General features: G+C 38.7%; 1 protein-coding gene across 1 annotated transcript in view; it reads left to right on the top strand.

Annotated features, from left to right (window-relative positions):
* Hmt-1 (ABC transporter ATP-binding protein/permease Hmt-1) overlaps nucleotides 1-26,934 on the top strand; it is a 257,181-nt gene that overhangs the window by 192,160 nt on the left and 38,087 nt on the right. The window contains exons 17-18 of the mRNA XM_090380934.1: nucleotides 18,908-19,008; nucleotides 19,132-19,244. Coding sequence (XP_090237060.1) covers nucleotides 18,908-19,008; nucleotides 19,132-19,244 — 214 coding nt within the window. The remainder of the gene's footprint in view (nucleotides 1-18,907; nucleotides 19,009-19,131; nucleotides 19,245-26,934) is intronic.

Below are 26,934 nucleotides of genomic sequence, written 5' to 3'. Positions count from 1 at the left end.
AATTGATTACATAGCATAGTATTATCTGGTAGTGCTGTCAACACACATACTTGCAAAATTATGGTAAAAAGGTAAAGTGCAGCCATTATCAACCCACTGCAGGATGGAAGCCTCCTCAACAATTCATGCTGAGGGAAATGGACCATAATCTACCACGCTGGTCCAGTGCGCGTTGGCAGATCGACCATATTCAGCAGTCAGGGGCTTGAACCCCGGTCTACTCAAAGAGCGTGTGCTACTGCACTCCCGCTCCTGACCACTCGGTTACGGAGGCCGTATTATGACACATTATCAAAATTATGACACATTATCAATTTGCTCAAATTATAATTTATGCAAATTATATTAATGTTTTATTTTGGTCGATCTCTTCTCCTACTCGCTGCCCTAACAGTTTTTGTGTATTTTTCAGAAAAGCAAAAAAAAAAAGTGAAACAACTTCACCTTTCAGTTTGAAATTTTCAAAACAGTTTTGTGGATTTGTACGTAACTTCATTCTTGGTCTCTAGTTAATGAATTCGCCATCAGGTGTACATTTCTTTCTTCAGGTTCCATGTTCAGTTTGAACATTGGAGACCAACATTTTCCAGCCAACTCTGTCTCTTGCTTTGTGAAATTGTTCTTGTGTTGTAAAACCCCCTGTCCATTCTTTGATGTTATCAAGCCATGTTTTTCTTTGTCTCCCTTTTGCTCTTTTCCCTTTAATCTTCCCTTGCAAGATTAGTATACTTGGATTTCAGGAAAGCTTTTGATACTGTTGCACATGGAAGACTACTGTATAAATTGGAGCAGTGTGGCATTAAGGGCAAGTTGCTACAATGGATAAAAGGATGGTTGAGTGAGAGAAGACAGAGTGGTAATCAATGGATACTGCTCTACATGGACTAATGTAGTAGTAGTAGTAGTAGTAGTAGTGGCATGTGATGCAAGAAAGCAAGTGTAGGAGCTTATGCAGCATCAGCCAAAAAAAAAAAAAATCACACCATTCCCTCCAAATGCCTGTCCAGTTCCTCCTTAAATTTATTTAACCTATCAACTTCCACAACGACAGATGGAAGTTTGTTCCAGCAATTAACTACCCGCTGGCTAAAGGCAAATTTCCGCACATCTATTCTACATCTGTCCTTTCTTAATTTGAACTTATGTCCCCGTAGGTTCGTAATCTGAACAAGTGGAAGGATCCCATCAGAATTCAGCGTGCTCAACCCATTCAAGGCCTTATACACCTCAATCAGATCACCACGCAGGTGCCTAGTCTCCAGCCACTGCAATTTGCAGAACTTAAGCCTCTCTTGGTAAGAGGATCCCTTCATTCCCCTCACCAATCGTGTTGCTCTTCTCTGTACACGCTCAAGCAAATCTACATCCTTCCTAAAATGAGGCCTCCAGACCTGTACGCAGTACTCAAGGCGTGGCCTGACCATTGCCTTATACAGAGGGACAATCACCTCCTTTTCCCTGCTAGCAAAATTCCTATATATCATTGACAAAACCCCATGACCTGCCCTAGCAGCCTGTCTGCATTGCTCAGAAAACTTCATATCTGACTGCACAATTACTCCCAGGTCTTTTTCATTTTCTACCACCTTAAGTGTAGTACCACACAGTTGGTACGTTTCTCTGGGGTTACTTCTACCCATATGCAGTACTTTGCATTTGTCAAGGTTAAACTTCAGTTGCCACTTCTTAGCCCATCTGCCCAAATTATCTAGATCCTGTTGCAGTAGCACACTGCCATGACTGTCATTAACAACCCTGCCAACCTTTGTGTCATCTGCAAACTTCGACATTAAGCCTGATATACCTTCATCAATATCATTGATAAATACACAAAACAACAGTGGACCCAACACCGAACCCTGTGGGACTCCACTAATAACATTAGTCCATGAAGAGCAGCACCCATTGATTACCACTCTCTGTCTTCTCCCACTTAACCATCCTTTTATCCATTGTAGCAACTTACCCTTAATACCATTCTGCTCCAATTTGTACAGTAGTTTTCCATGCGCAAGAGTGTCAAAAGCTTTCCTGAAATCCAAGTATATGATATCAAAATTATTTTTTGCATCCAGTTCCTTTGTGACCACATCATAATAACCAATCAAATTTGTAAGACAAGACTTTCCCTTAACAAACCCATGCTGTGTCTGAATTATTGCTGCAGTCTTGTCTAGATGATCCTGCAATGCATCTTTAACCAGTGACTCCATTATTTTACCTGGAACAGAAGTTAAACTAACTGGTCTGTAATTACTCGTGTCACCCTTCGATCCACCTTTGTGAATTGGGGATACATTTGCACATCTCCAGTCAGTGGGAACCTCCCCTGAGTTCAAGGATGCTCTCATAATTATGGCTAAGGGTTTGCTTAGTTGCTTTGCCATCTCCTTTAAAATAACTGGATAGATCCCATCCACCCCAGATGCCTTTCTTATGTTTAACTTCAACAATTTCTCCTCCACTTTGCTCTCAGTTATTACAAAATCATTAAGCACACTGCTACAATTTGATAACCTTCTTCCATTTTCAAACTGTAATAATTCCTCACGTGTGAATGTAGATGCAAAATACTCATTCAGTTTGTTTGCTATCTGAGCAGGATCATCAACAGTCGAACCATCGATGTCAAGTGGACCAATCATATTCATCCCCTTCCTTTTAGAGTTTATATAAGTAAAGAAATCCTTGCTGTTTTTCTTAGCATCTTTTGCCAAAGATTTCTCGTAATCCGCCTTCGGCTGCCGAACCTCCTTTGTGACCTGATTACAGACTAGCTTATATCTGCCACAGGCTTCTGCGTCGCCTGATAATTTATATGCATCCCATGCATTTTTCTTGTCTGCCACGAGTCTCATTAGTTCATTTCATAACCATTTAGGCCTAAACCTTGAACAATATTTCTTAATCGGTATGAAAAGTCTAGTAGCTTCCACGATTAATTCCTTGAATGCTTCCCACTTAGAATTTACAGTTTGTAACATCGTCAGTTGATCCCACTGTACAGAATTTAAAAATTGTCTGAGGCCACTGTACTCCCCTTTACGGAAGCAAAAACCCTTTCCTTTACCCCTGACGGTAGTTACCTCTTTGAGTAAATCCCACTTCAGCACACTGTGATCACTGCCACCTAGTGGTTCCTTTATCTGCAAATTCTTAATACACGAATGATCACTGCTGATAACCAGATCAAGAGTGTTACTTTCTCTGGTTGCCTCTCGAACATGCTGCTGCAGAAAACAATCATCCAATAAATCCACAAAAGTCTGACTAGTGTGTCAGTGACCAACCCACAAGTTCCAATCAATATCTGGGAAGTTAAAATCCCCCATTATAAGACATTCTGATTTACTAGCCCACTCTATTTCTCTGTACAATTGTTCATTGTACTCATTCAAGTCATTAGGCCTATAACACACTCCTACTCTTATTTATCCTTTCGCAATGCTTATCTCACACCAAACTGACTCAACAGAGCACTGTTCATCTATATTAACTGGGTGCACTTCCTTTGATTTTATGTTTTTCTTAATTAACAGCATAACACCCCCTCCCTTTCTGTCCTGTCTATCCTTTCTGTACACATTGTACTCCCCAAATTCCAGTTCTGCATTCCTTATTTCTTTGTGACACCACCTCTCTGCTATCCCAACAATATCCGCCTTTGATGTCTTGACCAACACTTCAAATTCATCAAATTTATTTACTATACTTCTAGCATTGGTATACATGCAAACATACATGCTCCTATGCCTATTCCTTGTTAATTAGTGTTGTCCCTCAGGGTTTGGTGTTGAGCCCATTGTTGTTTTGTATATTTATCAATTATATTGATGAAGGTATATCAAGCTTAAGGTCAAAGTTTGCAGATGATACAAAGGTTGGCAAGGTTGTTAAAAACGGTAATGACAGTATGCTGCTGCAACAGGATCTGGAAGAGTTAGGCAGATGGGTTGAGGGGGGGTAACTGAAGTTTAAGTTTGACAAATGCAAAGTACTGCATATGGGTAGCAGTAACCCCAGAAAAATGTACCAACTGGGTGGTGATAGGCTCAGGTTAGTGGAGAATGAAAGAGACTGGGGGGGGGTAATTGTGCAGTCAGATATGAAGTTTTCTGAACAGTGCAGACAGGCTGCCAGAGTAGGTCATGGGGTTTTGTCAATGATATACAGGAATTTTGCGAGCTGGGATAAGGAGGTAATTATCCCCTTGTATAAGGCAGTGGTCAGGCCACACCTTGAGTACTGCCTACACATCTGGAAGCCTCATTTTAGGAAGGATGTAGAGTCGCTAGAACAAGTACAGAGAAGGGCAACAAGACTGGTGAAGGGAACAAAGGGGTGCTCTTATGAAGAAGGGCTTAAGTTCTGCAGATTGCAGCTTCTGGAGACTAGGCACCTGTGAGGTGATCTGATTGTGGCGTATAAAGCCTTGAATGGATTGAGCAGGCTCAGTGCTGATGGGATTCTTCCTCTTGCTCAGATTACAAACCTGAGTGGGGCATAGATTCAAACTGAGGAAAGTCAGTTATAGAATAGATGTGTAGAAATTTGCCTTTAGCCAGCAGGTAGTTGATTGCTGGAACAAACTTCCATCTGTTGTTGTTGAAGTTGATAGCTTAAATAAATTCAAGGCAGAACTAGACAAACATTTGGAACGAATGGATCGGTGAAATGGGAAGGTGGTTTTTTTTTATTTTATTTTATTTTTTTGCTGATGCTGTATAAACTTGCTTTATTGCATCGTGTGCCTCTACTAATGGTAGTCTCTGCAAGTCATATTGTGGGCCTCTTATAATATGCTCTAGGTAGGCACTTCTTCTCTTTGCAATTGTAGTTCTTGTGTTCCTTGCCCCCTTAAGTACTTGCTCATTGGTGACCCAATCTGTCCATGGAATTTTGAGCATTCTTCTGAGTGTCCACATCTCGAAGGCTTCCTGTTTCCTGATTTCCACCTTCCGCATGACCCAGATCTCACATCCATATAGGAGAGTGCTCCATGTTTAGCATTTGGCCATTCGGTGTCCTTTCTGGAAATCCAATTTCGTGTCACAGAGGAAGTTCTTAAGATTTTTAAATACCTCTTTGGCCATACCAATTCTGATTCTGATTTCTGTGCCCTGGTCATTATTATTTGTAAAGATCTTCCCTAGATAATTAAAACTACTCACTTGTTCGATGGTAGAGTTGCACAACATATTTTGATTCCAGGCAAGGTGTTTTAGCTTATGACCATAGGTTTGGTCTTTTTGGAATTATTTGTTAAGCTTATCTGCTTGCTGGCTGTTGCCATTTTGTTTAGGAGTGCTTGTAGCTTTTCCTCTGATGTTGCAATGAGGGCAGTATCATCTGCGTATCGCAGGTTACTGATAACTGAACCATTAACAGCATAGGAGACAACACACATCCCTGCCTCACTCCTTTGTGGATTTGTACCCAGTCTGTATTTTCTCCCTCTACAGTGATTGCCACTTCTTGCTCAAGGTATAGTATCCTTAGTTCCTTGGGATTGATGTTTAGATTATTCAAGAGCTGCAAGAGGATATCATATTTCAAGCAATTGAATGCTTTGTTAAAGTCAATGAAGCAGACAAATAGGTTCTGCTGGTGTTCAATTGCTCTTTCTGCCAGTATATTCAGAGTAAATATTGCTTCTCTTGTGCCAACCACCTTTTTAAAATCCATCTGATCTTTTCAATTTATTCTTGAATCTTACCTTCAATTTTGTGTAGCATCATCTTCAAGAGGGCTTTCATGGAGTGGCTTATTGTGTGGTGGTCTGCACATTTTGCTGCTCTTGCTTTTTTGGTATGGGAATAAAGATGAATCTCAAAAAGTCAAGGGGTAGTTTCCTTCCATTGAGGAGCTGTTGTTTTCCTCTTGTTCCGAGGTATTTGAGCATTTTGGCTGGGATATTATCAATGCCATTTGCTTTGTTATTGTCCATTGACTTAATCGTTTGCTCCAGTTCTTCCATCAAAAAGTCTTGATGTTCGCTTTCTGTTTGGGTGTTGCATTTCCTAGTTGTCTTTTGTCCTCGCAGTATAGTTCCCTTAGATATTCTTGCCATCTATCCTTTTTCTGTTGCCTGTCCACAATTTCCATGTTGTTTTTATCCAGAATGTGGCCTCTTGCAAGGTCTTTCCTGATGTTGCATAGTTCCTTCACTTCTTTGTTGACTTTTGCTCATTTTTCAGATATTCAATCCTTTTACACCTCTCCTCTATCCATGTCTGTTTTGTTTTCCTTATTTCTGTTTTAACCAAACTGTTATACATCTTATATTTTTCTACATATTTGTTCTTAAAGTTTTTACTGCATAGTGCAGGAAAAACTTTAAGAACAAAGTAGATGACAAGCGAGATAGTTTTATCTTGCTTGCCATCCACTGCTGTTTGGCTTTCCTTTGGGCCCGTCCAAAAATTGCATTTGCAGCATCTGTCATTATCTTCTTGAACAATGTCCACTCAGATGATCTCTATCTAGTAGATCAAAATTACTATCCTCCATTCACCCTTCGGTTGTACTTGTGAAATGTCTCCCAATATACAGGCTGACTAAGTTTTTCTTTGTTCCAGCCTTTCTTTAGTTCCTTACTCTTGATTGTCTTTAATTTTATAACCAACTTCCCTATTAATGGGCTGTGGTCTGAACTGATATCAGCTCCAGGATAGGTTTTTGATGCTTTTAATTATGTTTCGGAATCTTTGGTTGATAATGGTGTAGTCTATCTGATTTCAATTAATCTTGATTGGACATCATTGCGGCTTTCCATGTGTATAATCTTTGTGACGGTAGTTTGAACCAGGTGTTTGTAATGACCATTTCATGCTCTTGACAGAAGTCAACCAGTGCATCTTCCCTTTATTTCTTGTTCCTAGTTAGAAAAGGCCAACAGTGTTGCTAACCCTGCCTATTTCCACTTTGGCATTGAAGTCTCAAATAACTACATTGATTCCTTTTATTTTGGCTTGGTTTAGAATGTAATTGAGGTCTTCTAGGAAAGCTTGGTATTCTTCATCAGTGCATAAACCTGTATGTATGATGTTAAGCGGTATTTGAAAAGTATTAAATTGGGCTAATACTATCTTGCCTGAAAAAGCCCAGTATCCATTTAGGAATCTGATATTTTCATTCCTGATAAGAATTCCCACTCCTCTGTGGTGTTCTTTTCTGCCAGATTATGAGTTTGTGGCCTTTCACTGTACTCATTTTGCCATGTCCTGGCCATTGCACGTTCCCTAAACCCAGGATGTCAAGGAACATCAAATTGCAAAAGAACATCAAGTTCTTTTGCAACATTTTCTAATTTTCATGCCTGATACAAACTTCTGACATTCCACTTCACAATTTTAAATGGTTGATCTTTGTTTTTGAATTTAGTTCTGTAAGCATCTGGCTTATTGTTTGAGGAAATAAATGGGGGGATTCTTTGCACCCTCTGGCCATTTAAGGCCTGCCCAGGACTGAGGGCCATTTTTGTTGTTTGTCTGGTCATGTTGTTTTCTTGGGATGATTAATGGGGTAGTTTCCCCTTGCTTTCCACATCTCAGTGCTGTATCCATAGACTTGCCTAAGTCTTCGGGTTTCCAGTCTTGAGCCTAGTTAATGTTGATATTAACCACCTCAGGTTGATAATAGTGAGTGCTGCTGCCCACCACTATGGTTTGTATTGGAGTTTCCTTCTCTTAGGTACCCCTCTTGGTCTGGCTCCTATCCATGAGGACCTGTCCAGCTTGGATGTCCCTTCTGATAGCTAGGCTGTTGCTGGCATAGCTCCCAGGGTTGTCAGAGCACACAAGCTCCCTCCCACAACAAGGTGAAGATATGATCGAGGGAGGTTCGTGTCCACATTGTATAAAATATGCGGAAAATGCAGAATGACACGTTGCTATCAGGGTATAAGTTGTACTCTGTTTGATATGCTGTAATTGTTAAACCTATTTTTTATTTGATTTTTTTGTGTGTTGGTACCAAGCTAAATTTATCAGTGTATTTCAGTAAGATGCCAGAGAAATGTGATGTAATTTTTATGAAGACATATGTAAGATTTTGTTATTAAATCTGCTAAAGGTAACATATTTGCTTTATGTGCTGTATGTAAGTGTGATTTTTTAGCTACAAGTATCAGGCAATAATTAAACCTCTAATATTAATAATGTACTTATAAATAATTTATATAATAACACATCTGTAAAAACAATATTTTGTTATCCTGTGAGAAAGTAACAGAACATGTTTTTTGCTGTGACTATCCGAGGACATTTTTGTCACCTCTGGTTGACAGTGATAGAGCTTGGGGCTTAAGTTATTTAGAAATGACCACATTTATCCACCAGCCAATCTAAAGTAATTAGTATTATTTTTAATCAAATAACATCATCTAGTACATGAATCCATTATTCATTAAAATCACAAAGGCACTAATTGTGACCAGTTCAGGACCTGTTTGGGTCACTTATCAGACACGAGATAACCTCATTTAGTGACTTTGTGATTTTAATTGAATTTAAATGAGAAGCCAAGATGTGGTTGGAAAAAAAAAACTTCCAATTTGAAAATTCAGTACATGTATGTGCTGATTGATACGGAGTTACTAATTGAGTCAACCTGTTGTCTGAAACCAGTCATAACAGTGCTTTGAGTTTTTATTATAGGGATTCACCTATGGGGTGATGTTATATAATTCTTAATGATATTAATTACTCTAGCTAAACTCACAGATAAATGTTGTCATTTCTAAAGAGTCTAATCCCATTGTTTGTGACTGTCAACAAAGGGACTAAAATAATCCCAGAGATTGACAACAGAAAAACAGGGCAGCGTTGCATTATTTTCTCATATTGTTTCGATACCGGCATTGAAATAGTAGCCTGCTTCTTTACTCAAATAGTTTATTTGTTCATTAAATGTCGAGTAGGGTACAATTAAATTTGCCTCACTTAACTTAAGGGAGCATTACCTCTTGATAAGTTTTTTTAATGAAAACCCCAAATGCGAGAGGTATTAGAACCTATAGTACTTAGTACCGTGCATGGGTTGGAGGTTGAGAAGACGAAAGACGATATTTGTTGACATCAGACTTGAACTTCTGTAGATTGTAATTTTCAGGAAATATGTATGAAGGAAGGTTGTTCCAGAAAATGGCAGTCGAATAAATAAACGAGGAAGATGAAAAGTAGGTTCTGTGAGTTTGAAGTTGGACAGTAAATAGATGTTGGCTAGTGGTGGCACATGTTTTGAATCTTTTGAAAGAGAGAGTGGGAATTATAGAAGCCAATTCCAAAGAACAGTGCCCATGGAAGTATCTGTAGAAAGGCATGCAGCAGAAACAGTACATCTATGAGATAGAGAGTGGAGAGATTATTAATTAACAAACTGCCCTCTTCTGAATGGAATCTAGAAGCCTGAGAGAGGTTTTTGGGGGCACCGCCCCCAGATGTGGGAACAATATACCATGGTAGGGTGAATTTGTGATTCGTACAGAGTGAACAACTGTTTGGAAAAGAAGTAATGCTGACAGCGAAAGAGAAAACCAAGTTTTTTAGATGTAGAGGAAGCAATATTTGTAATGTGCTTGTGCCAAGAGAGATTAGAAGTCAGGGTAATCCCCAAAAGAGATATATCATCATGCCTAGAAAGCGGAGTGTCACCAAGTTGTGATCTGAGGTGCCTAAAGGACCACTCACTTCGACCGTGTACTTAGAAGGGTTGTTTGTGAGAAAGAGATCAAGCCTGTTGGCTGTATGGTTAGGATTTTGCGGTATTCTGGTAGGTAAATGAACAATCTGTGTGAGGTCATTAGGAATTGCAAAAGCCTCAGCATCTCGACCAGCTGGGTCTGTGTAACTAGAAAATGGAAGCCAGCTGGAGTTGGGAACATTAAAATCACCAAGAAAAATTACCTCACTGTTAGGAAAGTTGGACTGGAGAAAGTCAAGCTTCAAAGAGAGGAAGTCAAAGAGCTCCAAGTGATTAGTGGAGTTGGGAGAACAGTAGAGACAACAGATGAATTTGATACAATGGGGTAGAGAGATTTTAAGACAGAGAAGATCAAAAAGAGGAGATTCCAAATTACCAAGTCTCTGATGGAATAGTTTGAAAAGGATAACTGTGAATAAGTCAGAGTGAATAGATGTTTTTCAGTAACAGTATGTAAATGTATAAGAAACTTATGGAAGAAGAAAGAATTATTTTCAGTGACTCTGTTGTCTGGGAGATGAGGAATATATTATGCAAAAAGATAGGTGGAACAAGACCATGGTATGTCTGCCAGGGGCAAAAGTTGATGACGTTGTAGAGCAGATATCATATTTTAAGGGCACAAAAGGTGATATTGTTGTACATGTTGGCACTAATGACCATCAGAGTAAGAGATCTGCAGATTTACTTGACAAGTACAGTCAGTGTTGAAAAAAAGTCATGAGTTAGGGTTAAATTTGAAAGTATCTGCAATCTGGCCCAGACAATAGGAGGGAGTACATGATGAGAGTCTTGTCAATCACTTCAGCTGGAGAGATTGTGCATGGGGTAGAATTTTTTCCAGCATGGTCTGTGCTTGCTAACAGGAGAGACTGCTCCTACAGGGATGGAATGCACTTAAATAGAAAGGGTTCAAGTATGTATAGTGTGTTCATGTCTAATGGCACCAGGGGTTTCACCCATCTCTGCATTGCTTTCATTGTGGGTGTAACAGTTCACTGCAAAGGCCAGAGATTTAAAAGTGTATGGATTTTGTAAGTGTAGTGTTCTGTATTGTTGTTGTTCTGGCCATTTAGCTGCTAGACGCCTGCTTGGGCCCAACGTTGTCCCCACTATGTCTCATGGAGGCAGACCAGGTACCGTAGTATTTAGATATTTACTCTAGCAGGTCCTGCCACCTAATTTCCTGAGATTTCAGTGGCTAGGGCCTATAAAAAAAAAAAAAAAAAATTCTTGCTCGGTGGGGGTTAAGAAAATTGAGAAGAAATGCCAAATGAGTTTAGTGTGAACGCAATTAAATTTAGTCATTATTAAATTTTTCAACTTATGTGGTATATGCTAGCGTATTAGGTAGAGTGGGGCAGGAGACAGAAGGCTGAGAGGAAAAGACAGAAATATGGGAACGATAGAGAAGGCGACCCAAAATAATCAGTAGAGAAGGTGACAGAAGATAATCAGGCCCATGCCCCACCAGGTGAAGTGAGGAGTGACCTGGTCTTTCTCTTATTTTAATTCTTTGTGTACACACACCCCCCCCGATGAGGCAAAACATTTTCCCCATTGAGTCATTATGCAGATCGAAGCAACTGCAGGTGAATTACGGTACGTGCTCGTGTCGGGACACTGTATAAAATACACCTGATACTGAGCTCCGTTAATCAGTGTTACTCGTGTTCTTCAGAAGGGAAAGGCAGCGGACTTAAGCGAATTTGACAAAGGCCAAATTGTAATGGCCGGACGACTGGGTCAGAGCATATCTGAAACAGCACGGCTGGTGGGGTGCCGTGGTTAGTACCAACCGAAAGTAGTCCAAGGAGGGGGAACCCACGAACCGCTGTCGGGGTGTTGAACGACCATGGCCCATCGATGCTTGAGGTGAGCAAAGGCTTTCCTGGATGGTACGTGGCAACAGAAGGGTAACTGTGGCACAACTCACCAGTAATTGGAATGCTGGTGATGGGAGTAATGTGTCTCAACACACACTATACCGCACCCTCCTGAAAATGGGGCTGTATAGCCGCAGGCTGCTCTGAGTGCCCATGCTAACCACGATTCACATGCTATCCAGGGTTCACAGCACCTACAATGGGCACGCGAGGATCGAAACTGGACCTTGAGTGATTGGAAGAAGGTCGTCTGTCTGATGAATCACGTTTCCTGTTGCACCACGTGGAGCCGGGTATGTGTGCCTCGTTTACCTGGGGAAGTGATGGCACCTGGATGCACCGTGGGATGAAAACAAATGGGAGGCGGCAGTGTCATGCTTTGGGCGATGTTCTGCTTGGATACCCTGGGTCCAGTCATCCATGTGCTGGGCACTCTGACGTTTACCACCTACCTAAAACATATTATTTTTCCTTTTCCTTTTATTTATTTATTATTATTATTATTATTTATTTTGTTATTTTTTTTATTATTATTTTTTATTCTTTATTTATTTTTTTCTTCATAACCTGCACCACCTTTAGTTTCTTTTCTTTTTCTCCCCTCCCCCTCTGGAATGGGCCCTCTGAGGATCATGGCCCACCTTCTGGCAACACTAGGTGGATCAGCATCTGTTTTGAGACAGTACGTGTTTTACTGGGACTAGCCAACCTTCCCATGGTGTGGACAAGTACTCAGAATCATCTGTCCAGGTAACTGATGCTTCTGGGTAGCCAAGCGGCCAGACACAACAACAGAACACACACATAATACATACAAACCTACGTCACACACATATTTTGCCTATTTGTAGTGATACTGTTCTTCACAGAGATATGAGGTGGAGTTGAACAGATGTTCTAGGTGCCACCCATTACATATACACATGTCCACCTAAACATCATTGCTGACCAGGTACACCCTTTCATGGTAACGGTCTTCCCCTCTGGTGGCGCCGTCTTTCAGCAGGATAATGCGCCATGCCACACTGCCCATATTTTGTTCGAGACTGGTTCACGGAACATGAGGAAGACTTCCAGGTATTGCCCTGGCCATAACAAGACTTGTCACACCCACTGGACTGAGCCCTACTCCAGGAATGAAGCCATCAAGAAACAGACAACTACACCGGACTAGACAAATGCAGCAACGCTGCAATGGCACCATATGACGACCTGTATGATGCCTTTCCTTCCACACTGCCTGGCAGGGGGAGGGGAAGACCTCCGCCCCCTCGTCGCCCTTCTTTCCCTCTAGTAGGGCATGGGCATGCCCCACTGCCAACAGGTGGGCAGGAGCAGCAGTGCATAGCACACGCTTCTTGATTAGACCAGGGTTCGAGCCCGTGACCACCAAATACGGAGGATGCGGAAAGGTCAGGGAATGACCACCGCATATCCTGGAGCAATATGGCCTTAGTTGCTAATGCTCCTAAAAAACAAAAAACAACAACAACCCACTGCCAACTTCGGGGTTGCTTTCCCTATTGAAGGCAATTTTCCCCCAGCCTTCAGTTTCCCTACCCTAATCTGTCTAAACGGCATATGCCCCACACAGCTATAAAAATTCGTAAGTACAAATCTAACTGCATTGATATTAACCTTTCGGCTTCCATTTTATCCAGTGATTGCCCAAAATTTTTATTTTTTTATTTTTTAGGTTTTAGCCACAGAGTTGAACTAAAACTACTGGGTTCCTGGTCTGCCTCCACGAGGTGAAGGTGGGACAATGTTGGGCCACAGCAGGGGTTCAGCGACTAAACAACCAGATGAACAACGTTACACGACACTACATATATACAATATCCATGCACTTTAAATCTCTGGCATTTCCAGCGAACTGGTACACCCACAATGAAAACTACGTGGAGATAGGGGGGAGAACCCCTGGTGCCGTCTGATACTAAATACACCTTACCTTACACCTTATTGCCTTGGCCTCCAAATTCCCCAGACATCAATCCCATCGAGCATCTGTGGTTTGTGTTGGAACAGCAACTCCGATCTGTGTCGTCTCAGCCACAGACCATACAGGAGTTAAAGAATCTGCTGGTTATGTGTTGGTACTGGATACCACAAGACACATTTAGAAATCTTGTAGCATCCATGCCTCGCTGGGTATGAGCTGTTTTGGCTGCACGTGGAGGACCAACATCATATTAGGTAGGTGGTCATAATGTTTTTGCTCATCTACATAATATGCCCCAGCTTACCTTGGAACCTCAATGGGCTGTTGCTGTAAGTTTAAATTCAACAACTGGGATCCTTACTCCCTTCCAAGGTCCACAAACTGCCTGACTGCAATGTATCTGTAATCAGAAGATTCCGTATAATGAGGATTTTCTTATTTCTCCCTTTCTTTCCAAGATACTAAAATAGTTTCTATAGAGCTGTATGTATTTTACTTAATGATCAGACATTTTTAAATATTATAAAAATAACAGGTTTTATTACACAATATACATATCATGAATATTACAATCGCTTAATTAACTATAAACATATAATCACCTGCTTCTTCCTCCTAATCTATAAATTTTTAACTCTCTCATACAATTCCTTTCTTTGTTATACAAATGTTACATATTCTAAACATAAATATATGTACACACAAAATTACATTGTAATTGCTCTTTCTCCCTATATCCTTGTACGTTAACTTTGATATATGACCTTTGTGGGTCCACAAATTCCTAGTGATTTGTTAACAGAGTGATTTCTTCACTAAAACACTTACTTCTTTAGGATTAACAGTACCTTCAAACTTATAGCTCTACACCTGCCCCTTTGTCACAGAAAGGTAACACTTTCATTCCTTCTCAATGCGGCCGTTCCCTTTCTATATTAATTTACACAAATCTACCTATCAGTCCTGCATATTACTTTTAAGACTAACGAACAAATTTCAGATGACTTTCTTTTACTTTTCCTTCTCGTTTTCTCTTCCCTCCTTTCCTTGATAGGGTTCCTTCAATCTGCCGTCTTTCTTATGGGCTTCTGCCTAGCACAGACATGGCTTTCTCCTTCCTACACAGCTACCAAAAAAAAAAGGGGGTCCTGATCTATGTGCAGCTCCTCCTCCTTGCATATAGAAGATCTTTCATTCTCCTCATCATCTCACTGTATTTCTTTATGTATTCTTTTTCCTTTGCAGACTTTCTGCAGTTTCTCACTAAATACATTTCACTTTCCACATTCCTTTTACCAAAAACTACCGTATTTTTTCATAACTTTTTCTCTTCTCCCTCCTTTCCACACCTTCCTGAACTGGACCTGGACTTTCTTCCAACCACACTCCCAAAAATTCTCCCTCCACATTCCTCTCCTTCAGTTTCTCCTTTTTCTTTTCTCCCTCTGCCTCCATTCCTGACCAATCACTATTTCACTTCCAGCATCCTACTTCTAATTCATCCAATTCTCTTTTCGTTATCTCGGCTCCATTCTGGTTATCGGGCTCCTTTATTCATAGTGGGGACATTTGGATGCTTAGAGACTTCAAGAACACTTCTTCTGACAATCCTTGTGCACTTACCCCTTTTGTAACACTTTTTTTGAAGTAATTGCCCTTGAAATTTATAAAGGTGCATATCAGCCTTTATATACTTCACTTTTAAAACTCTAATCCTTGCTGCACTAGAGCTCTGGACCTACCTTCTTTGAAGTTCTAACCTTTCTTGTGGGGAAAGTGTCCTCAGGAGGCCATTACTTAACGGTTGCCTCCCTAACAGCCATAACTGCTCTATATTTCTAAAATGATATTCTCATATCAGTTTTTTGCCTCCATTCTTACTTTGTTCAGTTACTTTAAGTGCAGCTTCTGCCCTATTTACCGTAAACAAAAGGACACTACACAGGACACTACAATTGTGCTGTAGTCTCCAAAGGACACTGCAATTGTGCTGTTTGTAGACCGAACTGCCTGCCCCCATTGACAATGCTAATCCATGCTCTACCTCAACCAACTTGCCAAGTGCCTATTAAATGGGATTGCACTCTTTTCCTAACCAGTTTTATATAATTCCAATCAGAATAAATAATATTCTTCAATTCTGACAAAATTAATAATAATCAATAATATGTAAGATAGATATCTTACAAATGTTTGCTGATGCTATCAAGGCTTAAGTGGGTCGGAAAACTGTTAGCTTGGGGGAGGATTCACAGACTAAAAGATTAACAGTAGCTGCAGGCAGAAGTGAAAGTGATTCTTGCACTGCTTCTATTAGAATGAGCAGCTGCCTGGAGGGTGGGGTGCTGGGGTTTCAGGGACTCGAGGGAGCCATCATGGAACAAATAAATACATGGGCTGTGTTAGGGCAACTAAGAGTAAGAACAGGTGCACGTATACTAGCATGTACACGATTGCTAGGAGTATAGTAAATAAATTTGATGATTTAAGTGCTGGTCAAGATGTTAGAGGCGGATATTATTGGGATATCAGAGATGTGGTGTCATACAGATATAAGCAGTGCAGAATTCGAATTTGGGAATTTGGAGAAGTACAGTGTGTACAAAAAGGATAGACAAGATAGGAAGGGAGAAGGGGTTATGTTATTAGTTAAGAAACACATAACATCTAAGGAAGTGCATCCAGTTGACATAGATGGACAGTGCAATGTTGCGTCACTCTGGTGTGACGTAAGCACTGGGAACGAGAAAATTAGAGTAGGGGTGTGTATGATGAGTACAATGAACAATTGTGTAGAGAAATAGAATGGGCCAGTAAATCAGAATTTCTTGTAATGGGGGATTTTAACTTTCCAGATATTGACTGGCACTTGTGGGTTGGTCACTCATACAGTAGCAAGACTTTTGTGGATTTATTGGAGGATTGTTTTCTATAGCAACATGTTCGAGGGGCAACCAGAGAGAGTAATACTCTTGATCTGATTATCAGCAGTGATTATTCATGCATTAAGAAATTGAAGATAAAGGAACCACTAGGTGACAGTGATCACAGTTTACTGATGTGGAATTTAATTAAAGATGTAACTACAATCAAGGTGCTTTCGTGAAGGTAACTGCAGTGGTCTCAGATAGTTTTTAAATTCTATATACTGGGATCAGCTGACTATGTTAAAAACAGCGAATTCTAAACGGGAAGCCTTTAATGAATTAGCCTTGGAATCTACTGGGCTTTTCATACCAACTAAAAAATATTCTTCAAGATTTATACCTAAATGGATGTCAGATGAACAATTGAGGCTTGTGGCAGAGAAGAAAAATGCATGGAATGCATATAAATTAACGCAGAAGCCTACAGTAGATATAAGCTAGTCTGTAATCAAATCACAAAGGAAGTTAGGCAAGCGAAGGCAGATTATGAGAAATCCTTGACAAAGGATGCAAAGGAAAACAACAAATACTTATGTAAACTCTAGAAGGAAGAGGATGAATCAGATTGGTTTGACTGTTGATGATCCTGCTCAGATAGCTGACAAACTGAATGAGTATTTTGACAAATGCAAAGTACTGCATATGGGTAGCTGTAGCCCAAGAGAAACATACTAACTGTGTGGTGGTACTACACTCAGGGAAGTGGAAAGTGAAAAAGACCTGGGGAGTAATTGTGCAGTCAAATATGAAGTTCTCTTAGAAGTGCAGATGGGCTGCCAGAGCAGGTCATGGGGTTTTGTTAATGATATATAGGAATTTTGCTAGCAAGGACAAGGAGGTGATTATCCCTTTGTATAAGGCAATGGTCAGGCCACACCTTGAGTACTGTGTACAAGTCTGGAGGCCTCATTTTAGGAAGGATGTAGAGTTGCTAGAACGAGTACAAAGAAGGGCATCAAGTTGGCGAGAGGAACAAAGGGGTGCTCTTACCAAGAAAGGCTTAAGTTTCGCAAGTTGCAGCATCTGGAGATTAGGCACCTGCGAGGTGATCTGATTGAGGTGTTATAACGACTTGAATGGTTTCAGCAGGCTCAATGCTGATGGGATACTTCCGCTTGCTCAGATTTTGAACCTGAAGGGGCATAGATTCACATTGAGGAATGACAGTGTCAGAATAGATGTATGGAAGTTTGCCTTTAGCCAGCAGGTAGGTGGTTGCTGGAACAGACTTCCATCTGTTGAAGTTGATAGATTAAATAAATTTAAGGCTGAACTAGACAAACATTTGGAGTGAGTGGATGGGTGAAATGGGAATGTGTTTTTTTTTTTTTTTTTTGGCTGATGCTGTATAAGTTTGCTTTCTTGCATCGTATTCCTCAGCTAATGCTAATTGGCAGAGATTGTCCTGCGTTGGGGAACTGGTAAGTACATAAGGGAAACTTGAAAATATAGCAAATCATCTCAAGTCATGCTTGGCAATTTTACATTTCCACAGTGCAGTGTTGAGTAATATAAGATGATTCAGCCAAGTTGGGAGTGGGGGGGGGGGGGAAGAACAACAACAGCAGTGCTCAACCTCATCTCAGGTCTCTTTCTGATGAAACTTTTAAAATGCTCTCCACACTCAGGTCTAGATAGAAAGGCCATTTTTATAAATAAAACCCTGACTCACTATTTCTTAAATTTGGAAAAGTATACAGCAGTGTTTTCCCTGAAATAGTGATAAATTGACAATGTCTGACAACAGTAAAATCCTAGTTGTTATTGTTTGAAAGTATACTGTACTACCAAACAGTTGTGTGGCTGTATTTTAAATTGGACATATTATTAGTGAAATTTGATTTCAAGTCCAGTGTCTGGATTTAAAAAAAAAAAAAAAAATCTACTCCTTTTTGAAAATCATATATTCAGTGGTAGCTTAGCCAGTGTGATACATCACTGTGACTTGTTGGCTCTGGCGCTTTATAGCCTTAGTCACTGATGCTCCAATAAAACCTAAAACAACCAACCAACCAACCAACTGTCACTCGTTTGGAGAAGTCTGGGTTCATTTCCTTTCAACAATTGGTGAAATTTCTGAAGGCCTCTTCAATTGAACCCCTAGTTAGCTAATTCCAGGCAGAGGGAGTATACTCCCCCCATGATTTATTCCAGGTTTCTCAGTCCACATAATATGCAGGTTGGTCTGTAAACATTCACACACACTCTCTTCTATAGGTAAATATTTGATATGGATATTAGCAGCAAGCTTCATTGCCATTAAAATAATAATTTGATCCCACCCAAAAGTCAAGGTTGATAGCGATGAAAATATATGAATACTAATCAGATAAATTTTTGATATTATGATTAATTTAGTTTAACTTATTTATGTTATCTCTGTTTAAAAATGCATTAAGGTCTTTAATTTTAACCATTTAACTTTTTTTTTATAATCTATTTTATAGATATAATATCAGGTATGGTAGAGTTGCAGCTTCAGATTTAGAAGTGGAAAAGGCAGCAGAGGCAGCTGATATTCACAACCAGATTTTAAGTTTTCCTGAAGGTATGAATATTTTTGTTTTTGTGTTGTTACACATAAAAATTAAATGTTTATTATTAGTTATAATGGAAAGTGCTGTTTTCTGTTGCATAGTTTCATTCATGTTTGGTTAACTTTTTCATCTAGGTTATGATACTGTGGTAGGAGAGCGAGGTTTAAAACTAAGTGGTGGAGAAAAACAGAGAGTTGCTATAGCAAGGACTATACTGAAAGCTCCAGCATTTGTGCTTCTAGATGAGGTAACATTCTCTTACATCAGAATTATGTTTTGTAAGGCTACTTTTCTCATTTTGGTTGTGCATTATTTGTAAAATTTTATGAATTGTCAGGTTTTAATACAGGATTGCACAGTTTATTTTTAATTTGTTACTTAAAAATTCAACAAATAATGATATAAATATCAGGATCTGTTTTTGCATAAAATCAATATGTAGATTTGTTTTACAATATTGTATTCGTTGTACTGGGAGTTACATTCCTGCCAGCTTGATCAGAAATGAAAAAAACCTATAAAGCTGCCCAGAGTTAAAGAAATCGCAGTTTTGGCATATTTATATTTATTAGCTTCTTTTATTACGCTGCTTGCTGTTGTTGGAGGAATTCTTGTTTGTTAACAGCATGACCATTAGGTCAGATAAGTGTACAATTTTGATGGTGAATGCAATCATTAACCATATTTAGCAGTCACACAGGCTTGAACCATGGTACACTCAAATACATATGTATTACTGCACTCCCATATTACTGCACTCCCACTCGGCTACATCAGGCCTTTATGTTTGGCAATCTCAGCAACACATTTTACCATTTTTTTGGCAATCTTTCAATCTAATTTTATTTCCACTATTAAAGGTTTTCTTGCTCTTTATTTACCTGAATTATGATAATCACTTTTTAATTTTGAAATCACTGCAAAGTAATTAAATGGGCAAAAACACTAAAAGTCATTACTCTAATGGAAACACATGCACATAGACAAGGACAGGAAGTGCAAGATAGGAAAACAATTTGCTCATGGAAAATGAAACATTGTCCTGCATTTTGAAGGGACCAGTATTATATATAAGAGCTAATGGACCTCTGTACAGAAGATAATGACTGCCCAGTGAGTTCCCTAATGTCTTATTGCCCTTCCTGTACTTGAGGGCCTGTATTCATTGCTCACTGCAGGAGTATATCTATTTCAGATATGCTCCAGTATTGTCTCAACAGGGGCATATTACCAGAATATGATCAGTTATTTCATTACCAAATGAAGTGATAGTTTCCTGATAGGTGAAAACAACAAATAAACAGAATGCATAATAACAAAAATGCACAGCTGTGATGTAAGTATTAAATTGTAAGATGCTAGATCTAAGAATTGTAACCAAGTAAGTAGTGTTAGATAGAAACAGTGAATAAGTGTAGCATTTAGACGAATGAGTGAGGCTAGATTAAAGCAGTGAAAATTTGCAAGCCACATTGTGAGAATGAAATTCTTTTTTTTTTTTTTTTTTTTTTTTTTTCCAAATGAACTGATGAGTGTGAGTTAAAATATTAATGAGCTGGTCACATGTACATTATGTTGACAGTGAGTAAGCGAAACAGTGAATAATAGGGCAATGAATAAATGGTATTTCATTATTATATTATGATTTTGAAATTAGTACATCTTTAATATATTTTCCTTAAGAAAATTATGAAAAATTTCTAGTATGGTGCAACCTCGTTGTAACATGGGTGCCAGGCAACAACTTTAATACCTGCATTATAAGCGAAGCCCATTATAGCTGAAAAAAATTTCTAATTTTTTAACATATTTACACATTATTTAGTAAATAAATACTTTATTTACGAATGTTTTCTGAGTATATAGACTAAAAGACAAAGTATTAAAGGTTATATCATTCTATATATATTTTTCTAAAAACAATGCTGTTATGGACTTGTATTTTAAGCATCCATTCTGAAATAGTCATGTAAATTAGTTTGCCGGAACTGATGACAGTGTTTTTTCAGTACATAATTCTTAATAGTGGGGAGATACAGTAAATGAAGATGATGTTCACTATTACTCTGATGTTCTAACCATACCATCACCTCATTAATGTTTTCAAGCACTTTGTTAATTTCTGGCGCTGTTTCCTTACAAGTCATCTGCTTTATATTCTGAGTCACTCCCCTTCACTGGCCTTCTTATTGTCGATTGTCTTTCCATTGTTCAGAGGTTTTAATTTCTTCCTTGCCCAGTTAATGCACAGCTGAAGCTTCCACATCAATCCAAGCAGCCAGGTCAAGATAGCCACCAAGTACTGCTTCTATTAGAATGGGCAGCAGACTGGAAAGCAAGGTAATGGAGATTTCCAGGACTGCTGGGAGTCATAGTGGAACAAGTAAATACATGGGCTGTGTTAGGGTGGCTAGGAGCAGGAACAGGTGCATGTATACTTGCATGTACACCAATGCTAGGAGTATAGTTAATATTTTCATGAGCTTGAAGTGCTAGTCAAGACATCAAACGCAGATATTGTTGGGATATCAGAGACGTGGTGTCACACAGATATAGGCAGTGCAGAGTTGGAATTTGGGGAGTACAATGTGTGTATAGGAAGGATAGACAGGATAGGAAGGGAGGAGGGGTTATGCTGTTAGTTCAGAAACACATAAAATCTAAGGAAGTACATCCAATTGATGTTGGTGGACAAAGCAGTGTTGAGTCTGTTTGGTGTTAAATAAGCACTGGGAAAGGAAAAATGAGAGTAGGTGTGCGTGTTATAGGCCTAATGAATCTGATGAGTATAATGAGCAATTGTGCAGAGAAATAGAGTGGACCAGTAAATCAGAATGTCTTATGATGGGAGATTTTAAATTTCCAGATATTGACTGGAACTTGTGGGTTGATCACTCACACACTAGCAAGACTTTTGTGGATTTATTGGATGACTGTTTTCTACAGCAACATGTTCGAGAGGCAACCAAAGGGAGTAATACTCTTGATCTGATTATCAGTAGTGATTCTTCATGCATTAAGAATCTGCAGATAAAGGAACCACTGGGCGACAGTGATCACAATGTATCGATGTGGGAATTATTTAAAGATGTAACTACCATCAAGGCTAAAGGGAAGGGCTTTTGCATTCGTAAAGGTGACTAGAATTCTCAGACAGTTTTTAAATTCTGTACAGTGGGATCAACTGATGATGTTACCAACAGTGAATTCTAAATGGGAAGCCTTCAGGGACTTAATTTTGGAGGCTACTAGGCTTTTCATTCCAACTAAGAAATACTGTTCAAGGTTTAGGCCTAAATGGATGTCAGATGAATTAATGAGGCTAGTGGCAGAGAAGAAGAATGTATGGGATGCATATAAAATAAATAAATTTTCTGTTTATACTCCGGCATGACAACCAAGTCAGTAGAGTTTACAATAAATCGTCAATACAAATATTTATTGTATTTAGTAGTCACGGGCTTGAACCCCGGTCCACTCAAGGAACGCGTGTTATGCACTCTCACTCCTGACCACTGGGCTAAGTCAGGCCTGTAGGTATCAGTCGATACAGAAGCCTATGGCAGGTATAAACTAGTCTGTAATCAAGTCACAAAGGAGGCTAGGCAGGCGAAGGCAGATTATGAGAAATCTTTGGCAAAGGATGCAAAGAAAAACAGCAAGGAGTTCTTTACTTATGTAAACTCTAGAAGGAAAGGGATGAATCAGATTGGACCACTTAACATAGATGGGTTGACTATTGATGATCATGCTCAGGTAGCTGATAAACTGAATGAGTATTTTGCATCTACATTTGCACATGAGGAGTTATTCAATGAGAGGAGTGCCAGAAGTTTATCAAACACTAACAGGGAGTTAAGTGATTTTGTAATAACTGAGAGCAAAGTGGAGGAGAAATTGTTGAAGTTAAACATAAGGAAGGCACCTGGGGTGGACGGGATCTATCCAGTTATATTAAAGGAGGCAGCAAAGGAAGTAAGCAAACCCTTAGCCATAATTATGAGAGCTTCCTTGGACTCAGGGGGAGGTCCCCATGGACTGGAGGTGTGCAAATGTATCACCAATTCACAGAGGAGGTTCAAAAGGTGACACAAGTAACTACAGACCTGTTAGTTTAACTTGTGTTCCGGGGAAAATAATGGAATCACTGGTTAAAGAAGCATTGCAGGATGATCTAGACAAGACTGCAGTAATAGTTAAGATACAGCATGGGTTTGTCAAAGGGAGATCTTGTCTGACCATTTTGATTGCTTACTATGATGTGGCCACAAAAGAACTGGATGCAAAGAATAATTTTGATATCATATATTTGGATCTTAGAAAGGCTTTTGATACTGTTGCACATGGAAGACTGCTGTACAAATCGGAGAGGTATGTATTAAGGGTCAGCTGCTACAATGGATAAAGGGATGGTTGAGTGGGAGACAACAGAGTGTGGTAATCAGTGGACACTGCTCTTCGTGGATAAATGTTATTAGTGGAGTTCCCCAGGGTTCGGTGTTGGGCCTATTTTTGTTTTGTATATTTATCAATGATATTGATGAAGGTATATCAGGTTTAATGTCCAAGTTTGCAGATGATACAAAGATTGGCAGTGTTGTTAATGACAGTAATGACAGTATGCTACTCCAACTGGATCTAGATAAGTTGGGAAAATTGACTGAGAAGTGGCAACTGGAGTTCAATATTGACAAATGCAAAGTACTGCATATGGGTAGCAATAACCGAAGAGAAACGTACCAACTGTGTGGTACTACACTCAGGGAAGTGGAAAGTGAAAAAGACTTGGGGGGGTAATTGTGCAGCCAAATATGAAGTTTGCTGAACTGTGCAGACGGGCTGCCAGGGCAGCTCATGGAGTCTTGTCAATGACATACAGGAATTTTGCTAGCAGGGACAGGGAGGTGATAATCCCGTTATACAAGGTAATTGTCAGGCACACCTAGAGTACCGTGTACAGGTCCGGAGGCCTCATTTTAGGATGGATGTAGAGTTGCTAAAACGAGTATAAAGAAGGGCAACAAGATTGGTGAGGGGAACAAAGGGGTGCTCTTACCAAGAAAGGCTTAAGTTCTGCAAATTGCAGCACCTGGAGAGTAGGCACCTGCGAGGTGATCTGATTGAGGTGTATAAGGCCTTGAATGGGTTGAGCAAGCTGAATGCTGATGGGATTCTTAGTCTTGCTCAGACTAAGAACATGAGGGGGCACAGTTTCAAATTGAGGAAAGATAGTTGTAGAATAGATGTGCATGCACATTTGGCTTTAGCCAGCAGGTAGTTGATTGGTGGAACAGGCTTCCATCTTTTGTTGTGGAAGCTAATAGTCTAAATAAATTTAAGGCTGAGCTGGACAGGCATTTGGAATGAATGGAGGGATGAAATGGAAGGGTGTTTTTTGGCTGATGCTGCATAAGCTTGCTTTCTTGCATCGTATGCCTCTGCTAATACTAATGCTAATTTGTGTTTTGAGAAAACTAAATCAAAAGCAAACTGTCCAGCCTATCACTGTGCTGAAATGAAGTCACGTGATTTCTTCATAAATCACTTGTCAGTTCACTTATATTTTTGTCTAGTTTAGCCCTTAGTAGTTTTTGCAATCCTAAATGTAACATCTAGTTAAAGCAAGTATGTCATGTGGTGTTGTTTACAAAAATTTAATTTGTAACTAATGTAATGCACTTGATGAATGGTAGCCCTATTCCTCTCCAGTGGTAACTGTTATATTTAGTATTCACTGATAATACTTTTTTATTGCATCTTTAGCTGAGGGGAGAAACTGGGTGTCTACAGTAATTAGTCTCTGAGGAGTCCTGTTGTTTGCAAAAATTACTCTGCAACTGAATATCAAATATATTGAAGCAAATATAAGCCAATTTTTAGCTAACTTTCCCCTCTTGGAAATACGGTAGTAGGATGTACAGTAGATATGGGTATGTACAATATTTATTACTTTTTTTCCCCCAGTTTACAATATGAAATTGTAATTCTTTCAACATACTTTTTTCCCCATAATTCATTTTTGAGGAATGATCATATCCATGGTATGTCCAAAGCCGTGGTATGGAGAGGTGTGTTATATCGAGGTTGTACTGTATTAGTTTTAGGAAGATTATTAACCTGGACTGTAATTTATTCACATGTACCAGTCAGATACATATCAATAGAACTAAAAAATATATATATATATATTGTTAAGTAACAGTTTCTGCATATAAGATAAAGCATAATAATGCATTAGACTCTTTCATAGTTTCCAGGTTTATGACAGAAGATCCATCTTTTTGACTCTATTTAATGGCTTCCTCGTCTCACGATTGTAACATAGTTTCTCCAGCTTTTGCAGTAATGTAGTTTTCTATTGGCTCTTTTTTTTTTCCCATAAAAAAAACAAGAGCTATGTTAAAATTGGATTTTTTTTACAAAATTTAAAAGTGTAAATTTGTATTTTTGTTAATGAATGTATAATAAACACCTAGAATAATGTTTGCCATAATTGTTCAATTAGTCATAAAAAAAGCAAACTTTATTCTACACGTTTCTTATTTTCAACAATGTATGTGCTATAACCCAGGGATTGATACCTCTCTCAATTTAAAAAGCAATAAGAATTAATAAGAAAAGTTAGTTTATTAAAAACTAATATCATTAAAAATATATTTAAAAAAATAAATTATGGCATATGTTCCAACTGCATTGTTGATAATTTAGAAGCACATGTCAAAACCCACCCTCTCCTATTGCTAAATTGGTACTAGATGCCTTCTTCATTGGTCATAATTATAAAAAACTGCTGAGATGAGTATGGAGACAGTATATCATGAATGTCAAAACAGATAGATGGATGATGGGCTGATGGACACTGTACCACAACATTGACAGCAAAGTTTGCATATTTTGTACATTTGTTACAAAAAAAAAAAAAGCATGCATTAGTGTAGTTCTGTTAATGAAGTGTTACAATTTCAAATATTTAGCCCAGTGATAGTTTCCTGACAGGTGACTTTGAAAATAACATTAACCATTAATCAGTGATTAAAAAATTTGAAAAATATTCTACATTCCTAAATATGGCGAAATTTTTATTGCAATAGTTTCTGAAGTGATTTTTATATGGTTTTTGTACAGAAATTGTATGCGAGAACCTGTCAAGTGACCCGCCACTGTCTTTGCAACTACATGGTACTGAACAAGTGCTGATGTTTTGCTTGTTTATACTCTGGCATGACCACTAGGTCAGTGGAGTTTATAATAAATCAATCAATACAAATTTTAATCGTATTTAGTAGTCACTGGCTTGAACCCTGGTCCACTCAGAGCATGTGCTACTGCATTCGCGCTCCTCACCACTGGGCTACGTCAAGCCTAGTTTCATGTTACTTGTTTTTCTTCTCCCACTAGTTCAGTAAATATTTAGTCTCACCTAGTTGTTTTTGAAAGATTTTTTTTTTTTTAATCTAATAAAGATGGGATCACAAAACCTGATATTCTCTCAAGATTGTAGCTACTCTGCAAGATATGAATTTTCAAAGTTTGTGTACCGTGAAACATGCCAAATTTGAAATAAACCTCAAAATGGAAATAACTAGTAGCATTGAATGTATATAATATTTATATAATTTTTGAAATTTTGCACACTTAATTTTATAGAGGAAAATTGAACAGAATAAGAAACTGATATTTCTATTTTATGTCTAAAATATAATTTTCTGTAATTTTCAATAGAATTATATTTCTTTATTTATTTTTTTATAAATATTAAAGGTGTAAAATGCATAGTATATTTAAAAATTTTTTTTTTTTAAAGATTTTTTTTTAAAGATTTTTTTTTTTTTAATCTAATAAAGATGGGATCACAAAACCTGATATTCTCTCAAGATTGTAGCTACTCTGCAAGATATGAATTTTCAAAGTTTGTGTACCGTGAAACATGCCAAATT

Source organism: Mastigoproctus giganteus, chromosome 1 (assembly GCF_048544385.1).
Source record: "Mastigoproctus giganteus isolate SK-2022 chromosome 1, ASM4854438v1, whole genome shotgun sequence".
In the NCBI taxonomy this organism is placed as follows: Eukaryota; Metazoa; Arthropoda; class Arachnida; order Uropygi; family Thelyphonidae; genus Mastigoproctus; species Mastigoproctus giganteus.
This window is presented reverse-complemented; position numbering and strand designations above follow the sequence as displayed.